The 24,446-nt window shown below is 39.3% G+C and overlaps 1 protein-coding gene across 1 annotated transcript in view; it reads right to left on the bottom strand.

The window, feature by feature from the left end:
• Positions 1–24,446, bottom strand: part of CDYL2 (chromodomain Y like 2) — a 477,019-nt gene that overhangs the window by 117,965 nt on the left and 334,608 nt on the right. The window contains exon 6 of the mRNA XM_044081802.1: positions 10,455–10,481. Coding sequence (XP_043937737.1) covers positions 10,455–10,481 — 27 coding nt within the window. The remainder of the gene's footprint in view (positions 1–10,454; positions 10,482–24,446) is intronic.

Here is a 24,446-nt window from a genome sequence, read left to right on the forward strand (position 1 = left end):
CTAGGCTTAAAATTGCTTGCAAGGGCAGTTAGCCTAGTACTAATCTATGAACCTATGAACCTATAGAAAATCTAACTCAGAAAGCACCACAGCAGGATAGAGCATCAAACATTCAAATTAAGGAGAAACCAGTGGAATGGGAAGCAAATGAACAGTTGCCATATGAAGATATTTTGGAGACTAAAAAGCTATACTCTTTATTCCTGGACTCTTTCTTTAGGAAAAGCTAATGGTATTCTTGTAACAGCACATGCACAGACACTGCTGGGCAGGCGACTCACATTTATGTCTAGAAGTGGCAGTGTCCATCAATTTTTAAAGCTGACACCCATGCAAGCATAAATACCTGGTTCTGGAAGACAAAAGACACTGTGCTAATATGCGCTATACAAACTAACACTGACAGCAAAATTACCTAAATAATTTAGCAGCCAAAAGCTAGAAGTCCTAAACTATTTACGTTAAAAAAATAAATGGAGTAATAGAAGATGGAAGGAGGGCCAGGAAGATTTATTGTTATAGCAACCTTTTCCTGAAGTCAGTACAGTTAAGGAATACATTCATTATAGCAGATGATGGCCAGGTAGCATTACTGATGTAGTTAGATTACTTATTGTCAGGAACCATCCAATGGTGGATCTTTGTCTTCTGGCCTGACTTATGAAGCTTTACAAACATCCAGAGGGGATAACTGGGGGTCCCTTCCCCCAGTCTAGGACATCAGAGGAACTATGCCTGCACCATTTTCAGCTCTTTATGGCAGTACATTAATTAGCAAGTATTCCCTATAGGTTCATAGGTGTTTACTACGCTAATGATCACAAGGGCCTTTTTAAGACTAGCCATGCATCCCAAATCTCTGACATGTTCTGACACCCTTGATAAGTGTAAGCATGGGCCTGGGAGATGAACCATTTACAGGTTACGTTTGCATTAGAGAGATGGGTGCCAAACCAGGGATGAATTTCCAGTTTCCCATCCAATTGTCCAAGTTGCACTTGAATTGCGTTGGGGAGGAATTCTGTTTCACATGGATGGGGAGCCTGTTCCATAGACGGGGTTGTCTCTGGGATACATACTTATCTCTCAAGTAGGTCCTATTTATATCACAGGCAAGGTTTAAGTCTTTACAATGGGTAATTCTGGTATGGTTTGTTTTGTGGATATGCAGGAGATCCATCAAAGTGGGGTCTGACAATGCCCTGTATGCCAGGCATAGATCTCCTCTCAAAGACATGCATCTGGAGCGTTATAAAAAAAAAAAAAAAAGCCTATAAGAGACAGAATAGTGAGGAATCTCTGTGAACATTCCAGTTGTTGAATATGCCTGTTTAGGTATATACAAAAAGGTGCATTGTACTCCATGATAGTTCTGATGAATGCCGAATACAGTGGAACAATGACTTCCTTGGACTGAGATGTCATACCTTTGCTTATAAGTTGTGCAACATAGAATGATTTCCTCACCACTGTAGACACGTGATGATCAAAGGCTAGATTATTGTTCGTGTGTGTCCCTAAGTCCATGACTACTGGGTCAACTCTAAGGGGTGTCTTGAAAATATGATAGTTACCAGGGATGGATGACTTCCCAAAGGATACTATTATGTATTTCCTGGCATTTAGTTTTAGTCCGTGGCTCTGACACCAGTCATTTGTCTGTGTCAGCCCCTCCTGGAGAACATTTGTGTCAGTATGAGATTCAGCGACAGTTCCTAAATATGCAATCAGCTTCAAATTTAGTCAGCCAGAGACCACTGACATTGGCCTTGACTTCTGAGAAGTAAATGCCAAAAAGGAGTGGTCCAAGGACTGATCCCTGAGGGAATCCACTTGTGAATGGCCTCTTTGTAGAGGTGGACTCCCCAGTTCTAACTTCCTGGGTTCTGTCTGTGAGGCAGTTGGCTATCCACCGGGTGACATACAGGTTTGTTACCTAACCTCTTGAGTTTGTCAACAATGCCAGAGTGGGGTATTATGCCAAATTTCTTGGCCAGGTCAAGGTCGGCAGTGTGAATGATTTTGCCATCATCCACTGCTTTGGTGACCTTCTCAAAGAAGTCTACCAGGTTAAGTAGGCATGCCTTTGACTAAACCAAACTGGGTTGGGTCGAATATCTGGAGGTTTACTACATCTCTACTGAGATCTCTGTCTCAGCAGCAAATAATGTCTCTCTGTCCTCTGACTACAGAAGCCTTGAAAACAAAGTCCAACTCCCCTAAACTCTTGCGAATTCTGGACTGATGTGTCTATGGCAGACCTGATCCCCTCTTCCCCTCATCCAAGAAAAAGTATTGAAGCACTGACCGCTTTTCTTCTATTTGGTACCCTGCCTCTTACAACTCCATAACCTCTCAGGGCAGTTGATAGAGGCTCCTGCTTGAGGGATGGAGGGTGATGCTTTTGTGCTGAAGTACAGACACGATTCATCTACTGTTACGAGTGCGCTCTCAGAACTGTACCATGCTCATCATAGGGGCCACTGCTGCAGTAAGAGTCCTTATTCATGGTAAAACTACTAAAGCAGTTAACTCACACTATGAGGGGGAAGTAATCGCAGTGCACCTTGCAGGAAATCCAACCTTGCCTTGCTCATAGGCTCAAGATTCTGCATGTAGTGCCAGAACAAGGTATGTACTGTGGATTGTGAGTCATTTAGGCAGTGTTTGCTACGTGACTCAGTTGCCTTGTTTTTAAGACAGGAAGGCAACAAAAACAGTGGATTCTGTGCCAAGTGGTCATAACACTTTTTGGCAAATTTTCAATAAGAAAATCTGGCAGATGCCATGGCAGACCTCAATAACACAGGCATCTGATCCTCAGGTGCCACCCCAAAAAAGATACAAAATGAAACTTTCTCTCATTAAGGAAGGACAGACCAGAATCCTAACAACTGTGGAGCCTTCAGCTTAAGAAGAATAGGCATCTTCATGGGCCGATAAATCATCAGATGGAGCAGCAAGGATTGTGAAGGTAGGTAGTGTGTCAGGCGCTGGGAATGTGGCATCTGAGCTCACAGCATTACTTCTAAAGTGCCCTGGCTAACTGTACAACATGAAATATCTGCCTGCCTCCAAAGAAGTCAAAACAGGTGTGACACAGAAGACTTGGAAAATGATGAACAAAACATTGCTAACCAGTTCTTGTGTCAAATATGGTGCAGGACACTCTTCATTTAGCTAACACAGCTGCTAGGAGAGCAGTTCAGCTCCACGTTGGGGATGTCTACACAATTCTGGAAGGTAGGCGAATGCCTGTGGCCAATTCCTACAGATGCTATGGCGGGAACACCTACATCTTATGGTATCTCACATAAATGTACTGTCTTCAGGGAGTGTCAGTGTAACAGTAAATCACAACATTTGTGTAGTTTCCCCAAGCAAAAGGTGCATGTAGTACACACAGAATAGATATATTCTAAAATATGCTAGTTGCCACTCTAGTAGAATTAGCTGCAAGTGAACCCTTAACTGATTTAATGTATTATTAATAACAGACAGCAGTATACTTGGACAGCCACACTGGAAAAAGTCTGTTTTGTGACAAGCAAGCCTTTGTGTTCAGCTTGAATATCCAAATTATCTAACAGGTGTTGTCTAAAGTTTGGGTAGTTTGAACTGAAGGCAAGTAAATGAATGACTTGGTTCAGTAGAACTGATACCACATCTGGCATGAATAAAATACAGGATCTGCAAAACACCTTCACTGTGAAGTATTGTATAAGGAGACTACCTAATAAGGTTTGTAGCACCAAACACGTTTCTGTTTGAAGTGACTGCCATTAAGGAAACAATATTTCATAAAATATATTTTAAATTTGCATAATCTGTTGGCAAATGAAACTTAGCTTGCATAAAATTCATGAATCTGATACTTGTCTTTTTGGTTGCCTCAAATACTGAATCCCATTTAGGAAGCTTTGGAGCTGCTGTCTGTGGATACACTGGAACACGTCAAGAATGCCCAAACAGCTTTAAATAGCTATTGAATAGGCTAATGCAGCTTCATAAAGTTGACTGAACTAGTATAATAAACTGCATGGGTCTCTCCCTTTAAAACATATCCACAATACAAATCTTTCCACATTCTGAAGATATGATTTTCTTGTTGCAGACCTTCTGGCTCCGACAGATTTTCAGCCCATTAGAAAGAAATACTCCTAAAGAGTCTGAATCATATCACCCAACCTGAGCAGTTCAGCGATTTTAATTTTGGATGATGTACTGTGCCAGAATACCGAGCATATAGATACCTCTGGAGAGGAAATTATCCAAGGTGGTTGAGTAGTGAGTTGTATTAACAAGGAAAGCCCATGGTTATTTTGGATAAGCCAGAAATGTTAAAGATTAGGTTTCCTTTTTACCCATATTGTTTTCTAATGATCTTCTAGACCAACAGTAGTAGGATGAATAAAATACATTATATAAAGGGAAAAGAAATGACATCTGATTTCCCAACTGGCAGGTGCTAAAGAAGTTGCAAAAGGCTAAAAGTACTTAATCAAATGAGTGACAAACAGCTCTATTTTTGGCATACTTCACATATGTGCTGTTTAAAAAACACTGATCAAAATGCCATGTGCATGTCAGGACAACATACATGTTGAGTGAATTTGCCTGTACATCCTGCTTTTTTGAGAAACGTGCCACAGACAAAAAAAGTTATGATGAACTGTCCATTCTCCTGTCTGAAGCATTTTGCCATAGATCTAAGAGATGTGGTTTCCCCACCTCACCACCATTTATGTAACATACCACTCCGGTGTTGTATTAAAGTGGTCCTGAAAGCAGGTGGGAATATCATACTGACTTTTACACCTCATAAGGTAAGGTTGTGAACAGTAATCATGTACCAAAAGGTTCTTGAATTATAATCCCCATTATAATGTAAGATGTGTACCCATCAGTCTTTGGGTTATTGGGAAAGGAGCAAACAGCATACCCTTCAGTAAGTATTCTGGTTCTCAGCTCCAAAGGTAGTACTTGAAACCAAAACTGGTTTAACCATTTCTAGGGAAACTGCTGCCTTAGTTCCACATGTTTCTCGGGCAGCACTGTTGCCTTCTCATGTACAATTTTGCATGACAAATTATAAAGACACAGAAAGACATGTACAGCACTGGTAATGCAACAAACACAGCAGGTTAAGACACTTATGACTGAAATACCTACATTCATACTTCTCTGTTCTGAGCTACTTGTACTAGGGGACTTCCAAAAATTCATCATAATTCACTTAACACACTTCAGCCGTAAACTTAATACAAAACACATGTGGATAGGGTAGAAATAAACTGTATTCACTTCAATACTCCTAGTGCCTCAGCAGCATGCCTTATAGGGAGTAAAACAGAGCACTTACTTAATCCGTACTAAAATGCGGACTAGTCATTAAATCAACATTAATGGCCAGTTACAATTTACAGCAGCCATGCCAAAAATAAATTCCATATTCATCTTCAAATTGAAGAGTGTTAGTTAACATCACTAGTCATCCCCTCAGGTTTCAACATATTATATTTTAATATCATTCTAAAATCCAGTTGGTTTAAAGCAGTTATTTTTGTACTAAATCTAAATTTGCCATAATACGTACCTCATATGCATTTAATGTTAATGAATTATCAACATTCTTTTAATTAATATTTTACATGTTCTTGTAGTCTGACTTTTTCTTTTTGTTTGACCAATGTACCAAAGTGGGGGTGAACTGCTAAAAATCCCATAAATCACACACCCCTTCTGATAATTATAATAATTCCTGATATTCAAAACATTTCTTTTAACAACTTTTGTGCTCTATAGAGATACCTGCACATATTACAAGATGTGCATTCAAACATTCCTTCTTGAACTTTAAGAATGACATGCATGTTAAGACAAACTCTGACATACGTGCCCTAGAATAAGAAAAAAAAACACGATACACAGGCAATATCCTTTTCCATCAGTTTGCAAACTATCCAAATACTTCTTTGCTACATCAGCAAACTTATCTGAGAAAGTAGAATATTTTAACACAGAAAATAGTTTCTCAACTTAACTACAATACTCTACATTTTGTGTATATGTGCATTTATTCTCACATCAGCATTCTCAAAAACAGTGCTCATACTGACTAGGAGAATTGTGGCCAGGGCACACTGGGGAACTTCCTCTGCTATCCTTTCTGTGAAGTGTCATGTGACCTTTTACATCCACTTGGGCTACAACCAACTCAGGCAGATGAGACCTCGATTTAATGTCTCATCCAAAGGAAGGCAAAATCAGGAGTGTAGCACCCCCTTATGCTAAACTGCAACATCAGTAGTGAAAAATTAATCCAAGTACCTGGAGTGACAATAGAACTGACAGCCTTCTGATCTTCTAGCATCAAAGGTGAATGTATTACCTGTTGTGCCATTAACAGGTTATCACAAGTGGAAGTGGAATGAGCACAGTCAGGATAAACAACTTCTACTCTAAAACATGCAAAACTGCATCCTGTTCAAATATTAAAGCTGCAGAAAAATAATCATAAATATTATATTACATTCAGAAAATGTGGTCAGTTTTAGACAAATCTGTATATCACACTCAGCTGGAGTGTCCTTTTCATAGTCAAAATTACTAGCCATATTAAAGAAAAACAATACGTTTTGTCAAAGTAGGCAAGCCATGAAGCCCAGCTGTCCTACATGCAAGTATGTTGCACATTGTCCACTTAACCTTTAGAAAAGCCATATACCCTAAGAAAATGCCTGACAGAAAACTCTCGCTATAAGCTACACTAACTACATGGAAAAAGAAACTACTTTTAAAGAATTGCTCTGGATTATGAACCAAATATAAACTTAGAAAAAGGCTTCACAGACATATTTCTTCTCTTTGTAACTGAAAATAGTCCGAGTGAGTGCTTCAGTCTGAATACAAACATTCTGTTTCTAAATTCTAGGGGTGAGGGCCAAATGCTTTGGATTCTAACAAAATGAGGTCTGCCTGGAAAGGGAAAAAATCAAGTGTAATGAATATAGTGGCAAGCATAAAGGATAAAGAGAGGAATATTCTGTATTGGTGTATACAACAGGCTGTTTATCTGTGTAAAAGAGAATGCATCTCTTACAGGAATGGGATATGCTGTTTTTTTATATAAAAACATAGCTAACAATGTTCTTTGATACAAAACAGACCTCAGAGATTAAGATCATAAGGAAAGATGGTGGTTACTGGGATGGAGGTAGCAGGCTGAGAACTTGGTAACAAAAATGAGGTTCAGAAAAAAACATTACACAGTTATGGACTTTATATTGGAAGAGGCACATTCAATGGCTCTATTACTGGAATATGTTTAGAAAAACAGTTACTGCCCCTAGCTAAATTAATACTCTCTCCATGTACAGTGATTTTGCCATCTGTATAAATATAGTTACATTGATTACATCTACCACATCTATTTGTTCCTAACTGGGTTTCAACACCACTTCCATTCTTACTACTCGCTCCATTCTTAAATTTGTTCTTGAAATGTTTCCCTCTCGTGGAAACAAACTGTGGATACTCGCCTAACATGCCAGTAATGGCATGATTACATTTTTAAATTGCCCATTTGTTTTTTTAAACAATATTTTTAATTACAGTGGAATCTGGAAAGAATATATTTATACACATGAAAAAAATCACTGTACATGCAAGAGAGTATTAATTTAGCTAGAGGTTGCAACTGCCTTTCTAAAGGTATTGTTTACATTTGTAAGTATATTTGTTTTGCGATTCATTTTACATAAGGAAAATTGAAAGATCACTGGCTAAGTGTATTTACGAACAGTACTACAATATTAGGAAGGATAGTGAGAATAATGCCTTATACAAGAACTCTTTGGTATATCTAAGTCATAACATTTTTTTTGTTCATTATTTTGGAGAAAATACTTCCTAATCTATGGGATGGACCATGGGAGACCAACTGAATTTAGGGAGCTGCAATGGCAATTAAAATTAAATGTGGGTCACAGACCAGGTTTAAATGAAAATATTTCCATTAGCAGAGTCCTTAAATTAAAGGCAGCTAGGTTGTGATTTTATAACAAAAACACAAGACTGCCACTAAAGCTTTAGAACTCACTTGTCCCGTACAAAACAGACCCAGAATAAAAAGCAAAACACCAGGACTAGGAGACGGCCGTAGAATCCAGTATAAAAATCTTTATTCCACACAAGTGCTTTCATGGGTGACCCCACTTCTTCAGATGTCTAATACATTTTAAAAACAGCTCTTGGTTTAAAAATATCCTCTTGAAACACATGATTTTAACCAACCAATACATTGTTCTGGTGTGAACAAGCACTTTCAACTTAAAGTAACATTTTACAAGGTACATGCCATCGACTAAACTAGAAATCTGAATGTATATGTATACACTTCTAAAACCCTATTTATAAAGTATCTAAATTGTAATTCAAATTTCCATAACATTTCAGTTTGCAATCACAAGCACAGAATGTATCTGCACATAGTTACATTTTTCATTTATGTTCTCCAAAGCACATACAAGCCTGTAACAAGAAGTCAGTAATTTATCATACAAACAATTCCACAGCACATCTTGCCTAAAAAGCTGCCTAGACTTTAACTTAGGACATTTCATTTTACAATCACAAGCAAAGAATATATCTGCACGTTTACATTTTCAACTTATGTTCTCCAAAACACACACAAGCCTATAACAAGAAGTCATTTATTTATCATACGAACAATTCCACAGGACATCCTACCTAAAAAGCTGCTTAGACATTAACTTAGGACGCAGGGGTATATATTCATTTAATCCATGACCTCTATCAGCCCTTAATCTTACTATTCACTTAGCTTCAAGCTCTTCAGTGATGTTCCGTAGGTCCCCCCCTCTTATACTCTCATATGTTCCTCCTATAACTAGAAATTTAAAATCATGTTCCATATCATTATTGATAGCATGTCTGGCCAAGGCATTCACTTTGTTCTTTTTATGGAGGACATAAATGTGTTCATGTATTCTTTCCTTCATTTCCTTCAGAGACCTATCTGTCTTGCCTACATAGAAACTACGGCACACTACGCAATGGGCCAAGTAGACTAAATGCTCGGTTTCACAGGTGGCACTGATGTCAAACTTGCATGTCCTTAACTGATCTGGATGTTCAAACTTAGAAGTACCATCTAAATATTTACAAAAATTACATCTGCCACATTGTTTTGTACCTTTTTCTATGGCAGGCCATGCTTCCTATCACTAACCTTAAGTTGACATAACTGTTTCTTCAAAGATTTATCATTCTTCAGTGAATACTTGCGTTTCACATCTATTAGACTACCCATGCTCTTATCTAGTCTCAATATATTCCAGTGTTTCTCTATCACATTCTTATACATCCATGCATCTTTAGAGTGGTACAATAATATTCTAGTTTGTTTATTTTCTCTAAATATTATCTTTCTGCCCATCACTTTGGAGAACATAAGTGGAAAATGTAAACATGTGCAGATATATTCTTTGTTTGTGATTCTAAAATGAAATGTCCTAAGTTGAAGTCTAGGCAGCCTTTTAGGCAAGATGTGCTGTGGAGTTATTTGTATGATAAATTACTGACTTCTTGTAACAGGCTTGTATGTGTTTTGGGGAACATAAATGGGAAATGGAAACATGTGCAGATACATTCTGTGCTTGTGATTGCAAACTGAAATGTTATGGAAATTTGAGTTACAATTTAGATACTTTATAAATAGGCTTTTAGAAGTGTATACACATACATTCAGATTTCTAGTTTAGTCAATGGCATGTACCTTGTAGGATGTTACTTTAAATTAAAAATACTTGTTTACACCAGAACAATGTATTGGTTGGGTTTTAATTATGTGTTTCAAGAGGATATTTTTAAACCAAGAGCTGTTTTTAAAATGTATTAGACATCTGAAGAAGTGGGGTTACCCACAAAAGTACTTGTGTCGAATAAATATTTTTATACTGGATTCTACAGCAGTCTTCAAGTCCTGGTGTTTTGCTTTTTATTCTGGATCTGTTTTGTGCAGGACAAGTGAGTTCTAAAGCTTTAGTGGCAGTTTTGTATTCTTTACTTCTGATTTTGTGTGCTACCTTAGCTTTGGATATTATGGCTGAAGGACAAGATGTTATAGAACTGGAATATAATCCAGGTGGACTGCAACAAAGTATTCAAGTGAATCCTTTGATGAAGGCATTTAATTATGTTTGCAATCCTTTGCTGGACTAATCCCATTGATGAAGGTGAGACTAAAGCAGTTGCTATAGATTTGGCTGGTCTTAAAAAGAGGTTGCTAGCCTTAGAAAAAGACTTGTTTAAATTGAAACGAGCACAATTTGAAAAATTTCATATAGAGGTTTGCCTCCTAGAAGGCCTTGTTCCAAGAGGCCTTAGAATTTTAAAAATGCCTTCTTATATGAATTGTGACAAGGAGTTACTTTTTGGCTGGCAAAAAGTGAATTTATCTACGAGTACCTCTTATATTAAACTGTTGATTTCAGCAGCAGAGAAAGAGATACAGGTGTATACTCGTCAGCTGAAACAAAATATGCTGAGCTGCTTTCTCTTTTACAAACTAATCTATTGGATAAATATTTATTAGATGTCCTGGACACTATGAGCTTAAGCTGACTAAACAAAAACTGAGGAAAATAGTTTGAGACCGTCGTGATTTTGAATCTGGGCATATTTTTTCCTGGCCCAGGTTCTCAGAAAGCAGAGGCATGTCAAATGAGCGAAGAACGACCTCAGTGAAAGCTTCAGCCAATGATTCACAAGCTGCAACTGTGATTGATAATGAGGGCACACTCATGAGTGACGTCACAGCCGTTACAACGCTGACTGGCATTGAAGACAATACCACTGTTTCCTCAATACATTTGCATTTTATAACTTCAAATGGGACAGGAGCCAGACAGGAGATATTTGAAGTTAAAGTAATGGTGCACCAGTCAGCTGAGAAGATGATGCCTTCCAGAGGAACTGACTTGAACACTAAATTCCCTTTAGGGCAACGTCTGCTGTCCTTTCCTTTTCCTGTGAGGGATTTAATCAGGGTGAAAGACCAGTGCCCGAGAGGACTGAGCAGAAGTTAACAGAAGAGAAAGAGAGACGACCAAATGACTAACCAGGGGAATATAAAGAAGGCCTTCTTCAAGGAAGGCTAGTGTGGAATCTTTCTGACTATGTTTTAAATGAGAATGAACTCAGTGTTTTACAAAAAGGACTTGCATACATTTCTACAAGGTACTGTGATTTAACAGATGCTATTTTTGACATCAAGTGTTTTACTAGAAATGTTGTTGTGTCTTTCGGCTTTTCCCGGTTAGGGGTCACCACAGCGGAACTCCAGTCCGCTAATGATTGGCAGTAGATTTTTACATGCCGAGTTGCCAGCCCTGATGCACAACCTTCAACGAAGGTACGCCCATTCACGCATGTCTCCACAAAGAAGACGCTCTAGCTGAGAATCGAACAGGACAACATCTTACTGTGAGGCAACAATGCTACAGCAGCACCACCACCGCAGTAAGTGTTTTACTAGAAATGTGATGCTGAAATTGTTAATAATGAAGCTAAAAATGTCATTAATACTAGTGTGAATATCTTTAGGAAACCTAGTCTGTATGTACTACAGCTAAACCCTTTGTTAAATGCCTTTGAGCAACTGGTTATAAATTAAACACGAGTTTAATTTAAGCAAGTAAGAACATCTTGCCTTGAAAAATCTTCAAAAGAATGAAGACATTGCTATAAGACCTGCTGATAAAGGTGGCTCTATTGTAGTGTTGAATACAGTTGCATACAATAGAATGATGCATAAAATGTTGAATGACAACAAATTTTATGTGAAAATTAAAGTTCATCAAGTTAAACAGATGTCCAGTAAGGTAGTCACTAAATTAAAGGAGATATGGCAGAATGGGTTGATTAGTAAAGATATGTTAGACTATTTTCTTGTTGAGCATCCCACCACTCCGGTTATACAAGGGTTACCTAAAATTCATAAAAGTGTATGGTGTCTCCCTATGCGCTTGACAGTATCTGGAAAGAATTGGTGCACAGAACCGGTCTCAATATACTAGATTAACAATATACAGCACATTTTAAGAGATACAGAACATTTTCTGACTGATTTGTTCAAATACACATGAGACTTTGAAGTGATGCAGAAGACATATATGGTGACCCTTGATGTGGTGTCTTTATTTACAGTGATACCGAATGATGTAGGAACAGAGAGCATCTGTACTTTTTTAAGGGAGATGTTCATGGTTGATTCACATACGACAGAGCAAGTTAGTCAACTTTTAAGTACTATGTTACAGAACAATGTCTTTGTTTCTGGGGGAGATCATTATTGGCAGTTCAATGGCATAGCTATGGGCACCTTGTTCCAACCCTTTCTAAAAAGCCACAGATGAAGCCAAGGCCCTACTAGAGTGGGCCATGACCCTGCCTGGAATAGAATTTCCATGGCGAGTATAACAAAATGGACTACCATTTGAAAACAGTCTGTTTCAACACAGTTTGCCCCTTCTTACCGTCACAAAAAATGAACAACTGATCTTAAGATCTGAAAGATTTAGTTCTGTCAAGATAGTACCAGAGTTGTCTGTAGACATCCAAGGTATGGAGTATCCTTTCTCTTTCATTTTTAGATTTTTGGAAAGAAAACAGAAAGATGGATAGTTTTCTTAAAGTAAACTGATACTACTTTAGGCATAAAAGGAGGCTTAGTTCTCAAAGAAACACAGTCCCTATGGAAAATTAGGTAGGGTTGTCTCACCATAAGCTTGAAAATCGGATACCCTTCTTGCAGAGGTCAGAACAAACAGAAAAACTGTTTTCCATGTTAGGTTCCTCAAGTCAGACAGATTAGCTTGTTAAAATGGAGCAAATGTTAGCCTCTCTAACACAGAATTAACATCCCAAGGATGGGCACCCAGTTTATTTGGTAGCCTCTTATGCAAAATAACTTTCAACATTTCGGCATGAAACTGCCTTGAAAGAGTAGGATCTATTGTAAGAGTCTGAAATGGCGAATACATGAACCTTGATAAATAAATAAGAAAGGCCATAGGATAGAAGCTCACACAAATACTGTAAAACCAGAGAACAATTAGCCCTGAATGGGTGTTGGTTACAGGTTCATAGTTATATACTAGGCTAAGGACCACCAGGGCCTTTATAAGTCTAGACGCATAACCCAACCCAATTGCATCCCTACGTACAATGGGAATTTATTAGGAGGGGGTATGTTAGTTAGGAAATTTATGCAGGTCATGGGGAGGGGTATGTTTTGGAATTACTGTCTGCCTCCATCAAAGAATGGGAAGCCAGACCCATGGTGGATTTTCAATTTCCCATCTACTGGAAAATGTTACTCTTAAATAGTGTTAGGGATGGACTCTGCTTCACATGGATGGGGAGCCTGTTATGTTGTTGGCACCAACTAGAAAACCTTTTCCATTTGCTAATACGTGATCTTCTAGAAGCAGACTTTCTTGCCTCCATTAGCACCTGCTGCATGTCCTCGGTTAAAAGGTGCCTAAAAGGAATTAAGACCCTTTCACTCAGGCAGTCAAATGAAAATGACTGATGTGGGAGTGTATCAAACACTCCCGATTCTTGTGTGAGTAGATCCCGTCAGTGAGGAAGCTTGTGGTAACTGCCCCTGGTTATTTTCGAAAGAAAGGAGAACCACAATTACCTTGGCCAGAAGGCAGTCACCACAATGATCTGGATTCCTTCTGAATTTTAAGTACCCTAGATATTAGTGGAAAGGCATATAGGAACATTCCTGTACAAAGACAGAGAAGACATCTGTATACCAGGCCTTCTTGCATAGAGTCCTGGAACAGAACTTTGCCAGCTGATTGTACAGAGAGGAGGCAAACGGGCCTACTTGAGGAACTCCCCAAAGATGGATCAAATCTTGGACGACTCCCAATCTAGTTTCCATTTGTGAGGGTTTGTCCTGGTCCTGTTCAGCTTGTCTGCCACACAATTCTGATCTATCCCAAGCTAATGGCTAGTCTGCAAAGTGGGTACGACCTGGCTCCCCCTTGCCTGTTGATGTACCACATGATTGTGGCATTGTCTGTAAGCACTTGAAGAGGTCCTGGGGATGAAAGATGGTTCAATGTTGAGTGCATTGAACAGAGCAAGCATCTCAATGACATTTATGTGATTGATTCTGTCCTTGGTGTCCCATACATCCTGCACTTTTATTCCTCCTGAAACTGCTCTTCTAGCAAAGTCAGAAGCATCTGTGGTGATGGCCTGTTTTGGAGCAGGGAGGAAGAAGGGAGGCATGAGTTTAAGAATATCTATTGCCTGCAACAAAAAAAACATCTATTCTGACAACCCCCAGTACTGGGATTCAAAACAATAAAGGGTGGTGATGCTGGGACCAAACAGGTTTCAGATACCACTGTATCTTTCTTATGCGGATTCTTGCCTGGTGTATCATGAGAATCATAAATGTCATGAGACTCAAAGTCCTCCCTCACAGTGACCAAGGGCTAAGTAGAATATCTTAGAAACAGATCTAAATAAAGATCTAGTTTTCCCATGGAAGGAAAGCTCATTGAACATGGGTGTCTAGCAGACATCTCAGGAACACAATCCTGTGTGAGGGAGTTGAGAAAGGACTTTTCAATGTCATCTTGGAATCACAGTTTGTGCAATAGCTCTCTCGCCCAAAAGAGACAGAGAGAGAGAGAGAGAGACTCTTGACATTTTGAAAAAGACTCTGCAAAAATAAGAAATAATCTAAACATGGAAAAATGTGAATACCCTATAGCCTAAAAAGAGCTAGACACTTTGTGATCACTCTTGGTGCAATGGATAATCCAAAGGGTAAATGTGATCCAGGTACACAAAACCTTGAGAAATCCCTGAAGTCTGGATGAATAGGGGATGTGATAAGAATCTTAAGTTTAGTGTTAACAGGAAACTTGGAGGTCACCAGATGTGAAGTGACATAATTTTGAATTTGGGCAATATTATAAAAAGATGTAGGAAAGAAAGATCTAAAACTGGTCTCCAAGCATTTTCTTTCTTTGGCAGTAGGAACGTCCTTGAATAATCCTCTTCCCTACCTGGAAGGAGAAACTGGTTCTATCACTCACTGGAACAGCATGTGATGAAGAACAGGTACAAACAGAATAGTCTGATCTGTAGGATGAGGAATGACCCCAGGAAAGGAGGAATTTTCTCCTACTACCACTTATAACTCTGATTAATGATTTTCAGAACCCATTCATCTGAAACAATCTGTTGCCAGAGAGAAAAATGGAGATTCAGACTTTCTGGAAGAGAAATGGGGCCAGGGTGGGAAGAGGGTCACAAGGTCACTTGAATAGGCCTTTAGACTTGTTAGACTGTCCTTTGTTTTGGGAGGTTTGACACTTCTTTCTGGAACACCTTATCACTTTATGTCTTGTTTACCCGAATTCTGTTGAGACTGTTTATTCTGTTTTTTGCCAAAATTGGATGAGGAAAAAGAAAAATCACTTTGTTCAATTTGGAAAAGGAAGGCTGAAAAATCTTGGAGATTCCCTAGAGCAGCTTGCTGGCTACATCACAGTTTTTGATAAAGCAGAGGGAACAAACGATCCTTATCCAAGACAGAATTTAAAATTTTAATTTTTACATCTCAGAATGCAGACAAGCAAACTTCCTTAAAACAGTACCACTGGCCATAGCTTTGGAAGAAGTAACAACAGAGTCATACAAACACTGTACACAATGAGTAGTGACCTGTGCAAGGGAAGAAACTGTTATTTAAAGCAGATTTTTCTTCACAAGAAGAAAATGTACAGAAAACATTTGTCATACTTTCACAATACAGGGAGTCCCCGAGTTACAGACATCCATCTTACAGATGAACCATAGATAAGAATGGGTTTGCCATAATGTTGGAAATAACATGAAAATAAATAAAAATCTTTAAAGTTCCTCAAATCTTACCTTAAAATGAAGAATTCTGTTGTACTTTCCTTTTCCCTGTTCGTGAAGCTGCTCACATGTCTTGTTAGAGCAGTTACTTCTGCCTTCACGGAGAACAAGAGATCCAACTGGTTAAGAGGCTGCTGTGTTGGCAATCTGATTGGTCAAGACTGCTGGCTTGTGCAGTACACAGTACTGAAACAGTTACTGTACTATACAGTAGAATGGGCAAATGGTATTGCATCTCACTAGGGTCTAAATGACAGCAGGAGGTCTGGCAGAGGTCTGAAAGTTCAGGAAAGTATGGAAAACATTTGTGCGTGATGCTTGCGGTACAGAAATGAAGTAAAGCTTAAAAAGAGGCAAGTATAACATTTTTTTGTATGGAACATTCTACTATACTGTACTGCATTGCACTACAGTAGAATGTTCCATATACGGGTTTCAACTTGCATACAAATTTGACTTAAGCACAGAGTAAAAAACGGATCTCGTCCTTAACCCGGGGACTGCCTGTATGTCAGAATAAACAAACATATGAGACAGACTATTTAAAATTCTGAAAATCAAAGATGCAGAAGTATATCCTTTTTTCCTCATACCTAATCAACAACTGTCTCATCCTTATTAGTTAATTTGAGTCCTACTCTTTCTAAGTACTTAGGAGCAGTGGCATAAACTAAGGCCACAGATGCTGGATTAGGTTTGGGAAGAGTGCATGAAAATTATACATCCTATCTGTCTTTTTAGTGACAGCTGGCTATCAGGAAAATTGCAAGCATTAAGACACATCCTGTAAAGCAGACAGGACAGGAGGAATGGTTGAGGTTCTAGAAAAATCCTGTAACAACTCATAGTACTTCCCACTGAAGACAACTGACACATTCTAGCAATAGTCTCAGAGAAAGGGAAACCCCCATAAGGAGAATCAGAAACTGAGCTCTCCTTTGAGTCTTAATCAGAAATCGGAGGACAAAATCCAGAGGGATTTGGGGTAAAGGATGAGTGGTCTGAAAACACAACTGGCCACAGCAAGTTACCTGCTTGCAACTGAAGCAAATTGCTAGCCTGCTGTGGTAGCAAATCTTGTTTAATGTTTCCTTTTTGTGGCTGAACAAAGGAATGACCATGGAACAGACAAACCTGTTCCATGGTCAAGTCGAAAATTGTGCCTCCTTCCCAGGGAAGATAAGCAGCAAATGCCAGGAAAACTACTCACTCACAAAAGTCACCCTTTTGATAGAAAAAACACAGAGTAAAAAGCACTTTCAAACACTATGGTAACACCAAAAAGGAAATATAAAGACAAGTTCTCTACAGAAAATATGTTAACAGTTAGTTTACACTACTTTCAATCTGACAGAAAAAATTGAATGCTCAGTTTAAAAGTACATTACTGTATTGAGAAGGTCCTTTAAAATAACTTTCCTGAAGAGGAAACTAATAAAACATTAGTAATACTAATCTAAGAAAATGGAAGGCATTTTTCCCCAAAGAGAACTTCTCTGCCTAGCAAAGGAAACACAAGCCATCAGCTGATCCTTGAAAGCCTGACAGGAGCGTACTCTTTGGCAGCAGGACAGCTCTGAAGGTCTTCGCACCCAAACTTGTCCTTCAGTCAGCTCAGCTTGAGCTGCTTGACAGTTTGGGAATGGGGAAGGTGCCCTGAAGCTTTGGAAGATGGTAAGCTATTATACCCTTAGCAATATATAATGAATATAAGCGAAGGCTACTGTAGCAGTAATCAATATGAAGAATATCTGAGTGTTCATAATATACATACACATACATTTTAACTCTATATATTTTGAGTACAATCCTAAATTTCAGCACAATATGAATGGTATCATCATAAGTATAACAGGAAGAGGACAACCTGAGGATGTTGATTAAAAAAACAAACAAAAATAAAAGTTAGGTGTTCACCTTAACAATACATCTATGTTGTTGGTTTTTATCCTTCCTCAAATGATGGGTCTCATATGGCCTTCGATCCAGCTTTGACTAGTTTTCTGACTTGGGATCTCCAACTCAAGCTCCTCCCCTTAGCCATAATCCCCTCCAAACACTGTAGTACCTCAAATTGAATAATGATTGAATACCATATACAACAAAGAGAAAGAAAAAAAGAAGAAACCAAATGATTGAATACCATGGTACTCATCATAGAAAAAAAAAAAAAAAAAAAAAGGAAGGAAGAATCACAGTCAATAAAGTAAAAGGTCTGAAAAAAATAAAATAAAATAAAGGGGAATGGGGGGGGAGGAGGGGTTCAGGAGAAATAAAAAATGCAAAAATATGGGGGGTGGATAAAAGTGTAGGAAATTTTCTTCATATCTGTTATTATTTATCTTATCTGAACTTTCTATCTGCTGACTTTATCTTCTGTTTCATCTATGACTGGACTGAGTGGAGGAAGTCCTGAGCATTCTTCTTTGAAATTCTAATCATGGAAAGATAAAAAGCAAAAAACCAAAAAAATAAAAATATAAATAACCAAATTACAATAAACAATAAAGCAATAAATATTAACCCAATGGAGCAGAATGGAAAGACAAAAATGTGAAATATAGAAGCTCTGTTAAGAAAGCAGAAGTGACTGAACCTTAGGTTGAAGAAATGCAATCAGTGTTTGGTAAGGTCAAACCTTTTTTTTGTATAAAAGCCAAAGATTTTGAGCCATTTTGACACAATTTGAATTTGATTTGATTTTGAAAAATTTTTGAACAAAAATAATAATAAAATAAAAGTCATAATTTTCTAATAATAGAATTCCTATAAATAAAAAATAAAAAGAAGAAAATAGCAATTAAGAGAAGAGACAGAGATAAAATTAAGAGAGAAGCAAATTCTCCGAGAAATGAAAAAATGAAGGCTTATGAAAAAATTCAAGAAAAAAGCTGGAAAAGAGGTACAGCTGCTGACAAACTTGAACATGGAGTTCAGACAAAGAAAGAAAGCTTTTTTTAGACAGACAGATGTCAAGCATCTTAACTAGATGTTTCTTTAAAAAAGGGGAGTGTCAAAAAAAAAGGACTGGAGTGTGTCAAATAAGAGCACTATAATAGAGAGAAGGAGGAGTAGTCAAGAGGAGAGGGAAGGAAAGCTTTGCACAGAAGAAAGGCTGCCTTTGATAAATGATTTTGATATTGATAGATGCCTTTGATTGCCTAGGAAAATCTGAAAATGGAAAGCTCTGTACTAGCTGTATAATAGGAAAGAAAAAATATGGCAAAGCTGTAATGGGGGTTAGAAAGGAAGGATTTTTTCATTTTTTTTCTTTCACACTTCTGAATTTGCTCATGTATACCTTTCTGGTAGAAGAAGTCAGAATGTGTTTGGGAGTGAAGCCAGAATGTAGAACCACAGAAATTGGAGAGCCCATATTTTAACATTTGAATGGATGGCTTGGATGTCTGCTGCTTGGATGTCTGGATAGGCAGTCTGGGATGAGTGAGACAGGGAAAGGGGGATATGGACAGTGATACCAGGAAGATGGAAATGAACTGACCAAAAAGAAAGGAATGGGAACTTTGTCAAGGCTAATGGGGGACTGGGATTACCATGCCTTTGGGGACTTGACATGGGGTGGTGTGGGAAAGAGGGGGTAGGGGGGTAAATATATAAATCATCACAGATGCCAGTCAGTCTCCACAGTGGCTCCCTCTGTAGTAATCTGTAGTAGTCCCGGTAATCAAGGCAAAGGCAAAAAGAGTCAAAGAGGCAAAGTTGGAGAGGCAGAACTGGATGAACTGACTGCCTCACCACTGACCTACACACTCTACACATTAAGCAACAGGAACAGATCTGCTCACTCTAGGACAATCTCTGCTCACCTGTCTGAACCCAACGGAACTTACATTACGAATGGAAGACCACTCAATGGAAGAGGTCACCAACTGCCAGTGTCTCATTGCTTCTCAGCACAAGGAATAGGAGCAGGTTCCCCCGTTTGCTGATGTATGACTACTGACACATTGTCTGCCTGTACAGCAATCATCCCCAGAGGAAGAACATCCTGGGAGGCCTGTAACGCCTGGAAGGTAGGATGACTCACTTCATTCAGTTCATTTTCATTTCAATGATTCATGATATGAGTTTTTTGTTAAATGAGTTTTTGATTTTTTTTGATGATGATTTGAATTCATGAATGAAATTTTTGAAATGATGAAAGATGATAAGACACTGGAGATCTCTCGAACACTTCTCATCTCTACTGATGCATTAAGACCAATAAGGGGGGGGTATACCATCAGTGTGTAGTCCCCTCAGCCAGAAAGCTAGAAATGGTCACAGAAGCCTAGAACAAGGCTGAAGCAAAAAGGGCACAAAAAAGAAACTTCCACTCCAGGGGCACTACACATTTCTTTTCTCTGCAAATCCTGGTGATTCTAAAGGAAAAATTCATGGGTTGTTGTCTAATTGACCACTGGACAGCCAGTGTCCAATGTAGCACTCGCATGTAAAATCTTGTTAGTGATTCAAGTGTTACAGAGGAGGTGCAAAACCAACTTGGCTGGGGGTGATAAAAGAAAAGAGTTGTGCAGCATGGTGTTGTAAGGTGGACAGTCTGGACTGAGCTGGCTTTGCTATCTGAGAAACTGTATCCAAGTGAGTAGCTATGAACTCCAGTAGTTGAGTGGAAGAAAGTAGTGTTGTAAAAGACTGTGATGCCCACATTGATGATGACCTTATGTTAGGTGCTTCTCGACTTCTAAGGCTGCATCTTTCTTTGGTGAGGTGGTACATTGGGATGCCTACATTGAGGCATAGATGGAGCAAGCAGCACCTAGCACAAGCCAAAAGATGTTTGATGGGAGTAGTAAGGAGACAGTCATTGAGGTGTGGAAACACCTGGAATCCTAGCAAACTCAAGTGAGTTGCAACCACTGCCATACATTCGGAGAACACCCAGGTGGGAGGGCTGTGGTGAGACCAAAAGGCAGAGCCCTGAACTGGAAGCATCTGGCCGCCCGCTGAAAGTGAAGATACCTCCTGGTTTGTCTGTCTATTTTGATGTGATAGTATGCATCCTGGAGATCTACTGAGCATATCCAATTGTCCTTGCTCAGTAAGAGAAATATGTACCATGACCATTCAGAACTTCCAGTGTTTTACAAACAGATTGAGATGAATTAGGTCTAAAATTGGCTTGAGGTCCCAGTTCTTCTTTGGCACAAAAAAAAATCTCAAATAATTTCAAAGTCCTTGCTGAACTGGTGGGACCTTTTAAATGACCTTATGTTAAGAGCTTCTCGACTTCTAAGGCTGAATCTTTTTGGTGGGGTGGTAAATTGGGAACTCTCTTTGATCTTGTTGGGGGAGGATGGGAAAAGGGAATGTCATAGTCTTCGGAAACTGCAGTCTGTGCCCAGACATCTTTGGTAATAGATATCCAGACTTCCTGATGCAGAGATTAGCACCCCCAAATGCCTCCAGAGTGCAACAGTCAGGCAATCCTTCAGGAGTGCTGATAAGGATTCTCAGTAAATGGACCTCTGAAGCCTTGATTTAATGGTCCTCCAATGCCACATAGCTGATGTTTACCATTGGAGTTCCCCCGCTGCCTCGGGGAGATCTATCTCCTTAGGAACCCTGGGATAACTTTTGCAACTTTCAGAACCACATTTTTCTACCCCCTTGTGGTTTCTAGAAAATGCCCTCTAAAGGGTACAAACTGTATTTCTATGGCAGAAAGAGTTTTCCCACCCTGTTTGCTCCCAGAGAGAGATTCTAACTTTGGACCCAAACAGAGAAAAGCCATCAAAAGCAGCATTGATGAAGGATGTTTTGAAATACTCTGAAATCACATAATCAGATTCAGGCACGTCTCCAAACCATAATGCCTGGATCTGTGGCTCTACGGAGAGCCTCTGTAGCACTGGAGAACTAACACATAGAGATGTTTGAGTGGGACTGAAGGATGGACAGTTTTCTTGACCTCTGCAGTCACAGATCCTGAGAGGGATTGGAAAACTCCTAGTCAAGTCCCACGGAAAACTTGTTGTGTGAAAAATAATTCAGCAATTAGACAGTAAAGGTCGCTGATGCATAGATTCACTTCCCAAATCTGTCTAAGGCCCTAGAGACTCTGTTAGGGGGAAGGACATTAGGACTTTCCTCAGCAAGTTCCTTTTTAGTGGCTACCACCATCACCATAGCATAGACTGGGAGACCCTTGCTTCAGTGGTCATGGTCTTTTGGTGCTACTAGTTATCTGTCTGGCTTCTTGGGGATGGTTTCTGACGCATCCAGATCCTTCCATGTCCAATGGGAAATCAGATCCACCATTTTATCCACTGGGAAGACCACTCAGAAAGTAGCTGAGCTGGTTCCAAAAGCCTCAGGAAACACAGACTCCACCCTAGGAAGGGGCTTCGGAAGACCGGGCTCCTTTCTTTCTCAGAAGCCTGAGGATCTCCCCCAGAACAAGGCATCAAGGGGTGAACTGGGGGACCCCTCCCCTTCACTGAAATCTGTGTCTTCTGTTTGTGACTCCTGTGGGGAGTCAATGTGCCTCCTTCTCTTGCATTTGTGCTTCTCAGATTCTTCCATGGGGGATAATCCAGGAAAGACTCTGCAGTCCTTGAGGAGTCTGGAAGAATGGAACAGAATGAGCAGATTCAGAACCCAGGACAGGCAGCTGTGGAGGCAAAGGACCCAAGAGGGACATGGATGTCCTCTCTCTTAACGTGGAGAAAACACTCCCCAATGCCTTGAAGGTAGAAACCAAGGGGAAATGTCAGAACTACCCCTATAGGAACTGAAGCTACCTGACTAAGGAAGTCTACAGAATCCCTCTGACTCTGTCTCGAAGCAGAAGTTGGAGCTGAGCTATCTAAACACCGACACTCTGAGGGGAAGTAATGTCTCCAAGTTGAGGCCATCCCCCTAAATATGGCACAGAAGCTACAGCTTTGACATCCTTCTGGCTCCGGCACAGATGATGCTGGCTGAGTCAGAGAAGATGCCATAGTTGGACAGGACGTAACCTTCAGATTTAACACAGACAATCCTGGAAATCTTGGATGTGATGCATCCAAAGTAGAGGGTTAGATCAGAGTAGGAGCAACACTAGGGGTCTGGGAAGGTGCAAAGCTCATGAATCCAATGGGAGACATAGCAGATAGAACTTAAAACTGAATTTTGGTCCTGAGGAATTTCCTTATCATTCTGCCTATTATCTGCTTCAGACAGCCTCCTAGTAGATCTGAAGGAAGATGAGCCTGACAGAGGTCTCAAAGCCCTATGGGGCATGTCTTGAAGGAATGGGGAATGTAATCCTGAAGGTATTCTCTCTGAGGAGAATCTGGGCGGTCTCTGAGGAGGAGAGGTAGCAAAACAGTAAGTCAGATCTGAGGATTTAGCTGGATCAGAGATTTTCCAGATTTTAGTATCTGGATCCAAATCCGGAGCTGACTGAGGACAGTGGTTAGAGGAATACTTCCATGGCTCTTTAGATTTTTCTACTGCCTTTTCAGCTGTATTTTCCCCTGTGTCCCCTTTAGGTTTGTTCACAGGCATCTTGGTGGAAGGTAAAGCCACAAACAGAACATGAGGAGGAAGAAGAAAGCAAACTTTTTAATAGTATCGTATTTCTTCATTATACCAGAGCTCTATGGTTAAACCCTAAGCAAATATCACAATCCTTGTCGAGGTGTCTTGCTCCTAGACAATATATACACTCCAAATGAGCATCAGGGTTAGGGATTTTATGTCTGCATGAAAGAAACTTTTTGAATCCAGAAGAATTGTCTAACATGACTGGAGAAAGAACAGAAAGCAACAACACAGAGAAACAACCAAAGAAAGTCGGACACCAAAATGGTAACAAGAATACCCCATACAAAGGGATAATGGGAGAGGAATACCAAACAATGGAATGAGATACTAGACTTGTAGTATGAAAAGAGAGAAGGCGTGAGTCTTAAACGTAAAAATATTATTACCAGATAGAAAATATATATATTTTAGGCTAGCAGGAAAGGGAAAGAAGAAATAGAGAGTCAAATAACTCCAAGTAAGACTAGAAGGAAGCTATTGTATCGAAAGCAAGAAATCACTTATGTGCCAGCACTTGAGCTACTTCAACCACATCTACAACAGCAGTATACAAGATATGAGGCAATACAGGGTTTGGAAAGGATTCTGGGTAAGTGGAGAAGCTTGAGTTATGGATTCTAAGTCTGAAAAGTGGCTGAAGTTGGATCCAACACCCACTAGTTGAGGAACAGACAAAAAAAAAAAAGACTTAAAATCTGAAAATTACATAACAAATAACTAATGTTTACGAGCAGCAAACAAAGTCATTGACGGCAGAGAGAAAAATCCACCAAGAAGAAGGGATTCATTATATCCATTATTATCTAGTTATCAAGTCATGGACATATTACTTAGTTTGGTTCTGACGACCATAAAACAAAAGGAAGATTAAGCACATGGACAGGATATAGATTACTGCCCAGAAAGAAGAG

The sequence above is a fragment of the Protopterus annectens genome, chromosome 8.part1 (genome assembly GCF_019279795.1).
Source record: "Protopterus annectens isolate FY-2018-M chromosome 8.part1, PAN1.0, whole genome shotgun sequence".
Classification (NCBI taxonomy): domain Eukaryota; kingdom Metazoa; phylum Chordata; order Ceratodontiformes; family Protopteridae; genus Protopterus; species Protopterus annectens.